The sequence below is a fragment of the Trachemys scripta genome, chromosome 10, assembly GCF_013100865.1.
Source record: "Trachemys scripta elegans isolate TJP31775 chromosome 10, CAS_Tse_1.0, whole genome shotgun sequence".
NCBI classification, from domain to species: Eukaryota; Metazoa; Chordata; order Testudines; family Emydidae; genus Trachemys; species Trachemys scripta.
The window spans coordinates 36,863,455-36,869,454 of NC_048307.1; the positions used below are offsets into that span (position 1 = coordinate 36,863,455).

The 6,000-nt window shown below is 48.0% G+C and overlaps 1 protein-coding gene across 18 annotated transcripts in view; it reads left to right on the forward strand.

Moving 5' to 3' along the window:
• LOC117883932 (ankyrin repeat and fibronectin type-III domain-containing protein 1-like) overlaps window positions 1–5,362 on the forward strand; it is a 607,608-nt gene extending 602,246 nt beyond the window's left edge. For all 18 annotated transcript variants that reach the window (XM_034783833.1, XM_034783835.1, XM_034783837.1 and 15 more), the window contains one exon: window positions 1,554–5,362. In XM_034783833.1, coding sequence (XP_034639724.1) covers window positions 1,554–1,841 — 288 coding nt within the window. In that variant the 3' untranslated portion in view covers window positions 1,842–5,362. The remainder of the gene's footprint in view (window positions 1–1,553) is intronic.
• The last annotated feature ends 638 nt before the right edge of the window (window positions 5,363–6,000 follow it).

Consider the following 6,000-nt stretch of genomic DNA (forward strand, 5'->3'; position numbering starts at 1 on the left):
AGCTAGCCCCTCCCTTCCCTCAGCCCCCAGGGCCGAGTAGCTGTGCTATCAGCAGGAGGCCCCTGTGTGGGGAGACGGAAGAAGGGTCTTCTCCTCTCTTGCTTTGAAGAAGTTGGCAACTAGTCTGCTCTTGCTCACGGAAGTGGGACCACTCTCCCTTCACTGTAAGGACAGTTTCCTCCCCATCTTTGAATCCTGCTCCAAACAACCCTTTCTGGCTTTCTCCATCAACTGACTTCAGCCTGCCGTATCCCTCTGCCCTCCCATGCACAGGCTTACTCCACTTCTCCAGCCTCAGTCTCTCCCGAGTCTGAGCGGGGAAGGGCTGTGTTCTGTCCCTTGCTCTGGCCTTTCTTTGGCACGGGCTTCCTTCCTCCCTTCAAGACATGGAGCCTCTTTCCCTGTGAAAGCGTCTCTTTCACTCTTCTGGGAAAGCGATGGGTCTGACAGAGCAGCCTCTGTCGCTCCTGCCCTTGTAACTGCAGAGAAGGACAGCACTGACGTCTGCAGGTTTTTCTGGCCCTCGAGCGAGGGCAGATAACGAGTGCTCTCTATTTATCTAGCAGGGACTTTACAAGCAGAGGATAATGTGACTCTTCAAGTTTATTTTTCATTTTAAAAGTTACCATCACTTTCTGTGCAAACTGAGCCTGCCCCTGGGGGTCTGCCCAGTTGCCTGGTATGGCTTTTGGTGGTGCAAACGCAGGACGTGCCTGCTTTAAAGCATTTTCTGCTGTCCCCAAGGATGCCAGTCTAAAAACACAGGTCTGGGTGCTCAGCTGCACAAGGTAGCTTAGCCCCACTGGCTGGCTGAGGAACTGCACCGCACCACACTGCGGGATGTTGCACATAGCTCTCATGAGTGTGCCAAAGGAAATGGGAGCTTGGCCCCCCGTGGTGATGGGAATAGCTGCCTGCTTCAAACCTTCAGGACTGGCCCGTGCCTCTGACAGGGTAGGTCTGCACTTGGAGCTGGAGAGGTCATGTCCAACATGAGGTGACGTACTCATGCTATCTCTGATCCAGCTGGCGTGCACTAACACTACAGGGTCACCCCCAAAGTGGCTGCCCCGTGTCCATCACCATCCAAGACAGTAAGCACATACTGGAGGTGGCTAGCCCCTCCCACTGCTCTCGCCACCATGGCTACCCTCAGTGCTTAGCGCACTAGCTGGATCAGAGCTAGCATGGGCATGTCTCCTCGAGCTGGCCATGACACCGCCAACTCACAGTGTAGACATACCCACAGTAGTTGACAGCCCCAAGCTGAGAGGAGGTTAGCTGCTTGTCAGTGATTTAAAATTCAGAGGGCAGTCCCCATCAGACTGTCATAAGGACAAGGAAGGACAGAATTAGCCCCCAGCTAGGGCCCTGATCCTGCACATGCTTCACATTGTGTCCAAGCATTTGCAGGATTGGGGCTAGGTCCCTAAGTCCTTTCATTTGCAAGGGATCTGCTCAAGATGCACTGGTTCATGCCTGCGGGCTTGTGACACCTCCCGGTTCTCTTATTCCCCGCTGACCATCTGTCTCTCTGCCCCCTCTTTCCACAGCTGCACGTCACCACCAAGATGTCAGCAGAAGAGGTGGTGAAGCTGGTGGTGCTGGAGATGAATGAGGTCTCCCGGAATGTGCTGGGCAACGTGGATGCCTTCTGCTACAGCGAGGATCAGCTGGATCACTTTGGACTAGTGTTCGTGTCAGACGACACCGAGCAGTGGCTGCCCGACGACTTCTTACCCCTCTCTCTCCACAACGCCTGGCCTGAGGGGCGGTTCTATGTCCGAATCAAAGAGACATCCCCTCTTTTGTTCCAGTATGGGCCAGCAACCACAGTATGAAAGGAGGGGAGTGGACAGGGTAAACTAGAGGAACCTCAACTTCCACTGAGCAAACAGCTCGTCTCCAATGCTTCCTTCCTACTCAGACACCCTCTCATCAGACATCCCCAGGGTGGAATAGGATCACACTAGGCTGTGTATTACTTGTTTGTGGTTTTTTTTTTTTAACCAAAGACACATCAAGACTTGGTTTTTATGACTGCAAGAGATGAGGTGGAGCACAGAAGACCTCACAGCTTTGGGGGGAGCAGTAGCTGGAATAGGATTTTTGAAAGTCAATATTTTGTGAGGAGGGAGGAAGAGTTAGTAGAAAAAAATCACAAAGAAGCAGCAGCAACAATACATAATTCTCCCCCTCCCTCGTACAATCTAAATTTGGGATTTACTGAAGGATAAGCCAGAGATTTCCAGGCGGTGTGGGGAGTGTGGATGGGAGAAGGAGGCAACTTGAAAAGATGTTGCAGAGAAGATTGTTTTGTTAACTGTCCTTGTTTCTATACCAGGAGAAACACTTTATTGCACACAGTTCTTGGAACAAAATGATTTTTTCTCCTTTAAAAAAAAAGTGCAAGAAACACTGGAGCTGTGTGAAAGCCGGACATCCTTTTTACTTCTTTTAAAGGCAAAAGGAAACCGCACACATGCGTGCACACATACTGACACTCACTGATGTTGCCAATATAGGTTTGCTACAGAGCATTTCCCACAATGCATTTAGCACTTCTGTTAGGTTTTGTTTCTTTTGGTTACCGTTTTATTCTGGTGATTGTGATTGGCCTCTCTTATATGTCCAATAGCATGATGTTTTGTTAGCGACTAGGTCTCTTGTTAACTAAGGTTGTTTTTTGAACTCCTGTGGTCCATAGTAAAGATGGCTGTGTTGCTGAGAATGTATCACATTTTTCCTTCTTGTGGCCTGATGCATATGCACATTTTCATAGCCTATGTTACTAGAATGAGGTTCTGAATTTAAACTCTGGACTTCCCACAGCCTGCAGACTGTTTAAAAGGACACTGTCAACTTAGGTAAGGCCTACATTATGTGCGTGTGTGTCTGTAGGAACAAAATATGAATAGAAATGTTTGGGTTTTTGTTGTTCTGTAATTCAATGGAAGGAGGTTTGGCATGGGAATTAAACCATTGTCTGAACCATTGGAAACCCACAAACAAGAGCATTGTGGTAGGGCTGGAGGATCAGAGAAGGAAAACAACTGTAAACTTACAGTGAAACTGATTCATCTAGTTTCAAGGCCCAAGCTGAGTGACAGCAACAGGAAAACAGAACTTAAAGGGTGAACAATAAGTTAGATGTTAAAACTATTTGTTTGCAGTAATCAAAGGTGTAATTAGTAACAGGCTAAGATTAATATTATTTCTATGTTGACAGTGCCCCTCTCTTCCCCTCTCTATTTTCCCGCAGTTTAGGCCCAGATTCTGTAATGCTCCATTGGACTCCATGCAGACACAGGCATCACCCCACATTTCGGAATTGGTACCTTAATGGTTATACATGCTGCCGTTCTGAGGGCTAGCTGCTGCCATCTCTGTTTAAATGTTCTTTCGAATAGCTTTTTTGGGTAAAGTCAACAGTACTTCATACAGGAAGATGAGAAGTACATTGCAATGCAAGCCCTTCACCACCAAACATCACAGTCATGTTCCAAGGTGAAGGGTTGGCTCAGATCCTCAGCTGGTGTAAATAGATGGAGCTCCACTGTAGTCAGCCAAGAAGCCATCCCAGAGACATTGATGGTATTTTAAAGACAATCTACAAATGAAAATAAAAAAAGGCATATGCCCGTTTTCATTTTCCTTTGCAGACAACTTTCAGCAGGTTAAAACTGGTCCCAGTTTTCCAGCCCGAAGAAGGAGTAGGATTATTAATCTCAGAGTTTTTCTTTGAGTAGAGTCCCTTATGGGTGCTCCACTTCAGGTGTGTATGTGCCCCATGCTCCTTTGATCACAGATTTTTGGTAGCAGTGCCCATTGGATCCATGCATGAAACTGCACCTCTTCATGCCCCATACTGAGGATATATAGGGCTGCGCAGGCAAATCACCTTCGGTTTCTTCTCATGTGTGAAGTCCTGCAGAGGGAACTCCAAACCAAAGGAGTAGCTCATGGAGAATCCACAGGGACAAATGTCTCGAAGAATTCTAGTTACTGCTGAAGGTGTTTTTCCATACCTAACAGTTTGTCCATACCTAAGTATCTACTGAAAATGTCCTCTGAATTTTACATCAGCCAAGTCCTCCATCTTCCATTGTTTTTCCTGAAACCCCATCAAACAGAACCAAGTCTTTTAAAAAGTCTCCCAGGCTGTTCATCAAAATTGCTGACAGGTCCAAAATCTACACCCAGAGACTCTCTAGGGGGATTTCTGGACGTGTTATTTCTTGTTATGAATCTGCCAATACACAACCTTGTCCTAAAGTGCCAGTCCATTGCACAAACTTGATATCTATCTCTATGGCATTATTTAAATGTGCCCCATGCTGAGATCTGCACTGTCAATATGTACCTCTTCCAAACCCTGTGTGGTGGGTCATTCTTCTAGATCAGATGCTGCCCTTGGGAATGGAGTCATGTCTTCAGTACTGGACTCCGCTCCAGTTCTCCCTCCTCCTGATGAGGGTACTGCTGGGAAGTCACCTGCAGTGGAGCTCCCATAGGGACGCTACTCAAAGAAGGAGGAGGGGTTATTCACGCTATGCAGTAACTGGAGTTCTTTGAGATGTGGGAGCTCCACTGCCCATCCTCTGCTTCAGAGTTTGCTCTGCGGGACTTGGCAGATGAGAAGGAATTGAGGGCGGTTCTTCCGTGGAGCCCTATATACCCTCGTGCAGCCCTATATACCCTTGCTGCTGGGCATGAGGATGTGTAGGGCATGGGGTGAACAGGCACTGCTACCAAAACTTTGATCAAAGCCACATGGGGCGCACCTGGAGTGAAGCCCCCGAGAGGACATCCATCTCAAAGAGCTCCAGCTACTGCACAAGCAGAGTGACCTCTCCATGTCACGTTACTATCAGATAATCCTGGTCAAATAAACACATTGCAGCTCCGTTTCAGAAAGCAGTGGCCACTTTGCAGAGTAGCACTTGGAACACTGGGAGTGCTTTCCCTATCCAGAGTCCATCACGTCCACTATCCAGTGATCCTCAGAGCCCTGAGAGGCAGGCGAAGAAGTGAGGAACAGAGCTGTTAAGTGTCGTTCCCACAGTCACAGAGGAAGTGAGTGTCAAAGCAGGGATTATAACTTGGGGCATTCATGAATCCCAGGTCTGTGCTTTGACCATTTGTCCCTGCTACCTTCTTATTTTACATTAGAAAAAACCCTCTCTCTGATTGTGTAGTTGTGCAGAAAAACATTCTGCTGTGAAAGTCTAACCAGGTCTAGGCAATACCTGCCTTCCAGGGGCTGCTGGGAGCATTAACTTGTGGACATTTGCAGAGTGCTGCGGATTCTGCAATTGGGAGAAGGAGGAGGATGGTTTTCATAAATGCTTTAAACTGGTTATCTCTGCCGGTGACCCTTTTATGTTCATTTTCATCCTTGCCGCCATGCCCAGAAGCCATGGAACTGGGCTCTGCACAGACATATGTAAATATATAAATACATCGACGGATCCCTTCAGAGCCATCCAAGTGCTTCAGTTCAGGGGGCTAAGAGCAAGGAGCGAGGCTCGTATCAGCCCCCAGTTCTCCCATGAACTCAGAGCTTGACCGGTGATGTCATTAAAGCAGGCCCCATGTGATGTGTTGATCTTGGGCAGAAGAAGGGGGCGGGTGCTGTCATTGGAGGAGAATTAACAGCACCCGCCCCAATAGGTTTTCTTATGCTCAGTGCTAATGACACTGGTGACAGCACTTTGGCAAAGGAGCCATCTCAATGGGCACCAGCCTGGCACTTGCTGCTGTCTGACTCTGTGCCAACTAGAGCTCATTCACCAAGGTGCATGAGACACTGGCAGGTGCAGAAACGTTCCGCTGTGATACACACACACACATATACACACACACACCGGAGCCTAGTGCAGGGAGAGGGGGTTGCTATTTGGCTTTTATAGCATTTTTTCCCCTTGGATGTTTGTTAAGTCAAGAGCAAGAGCCCAGAAGGGTTTTCTGGTGCCATTATCTGCACATGTGCACACACTT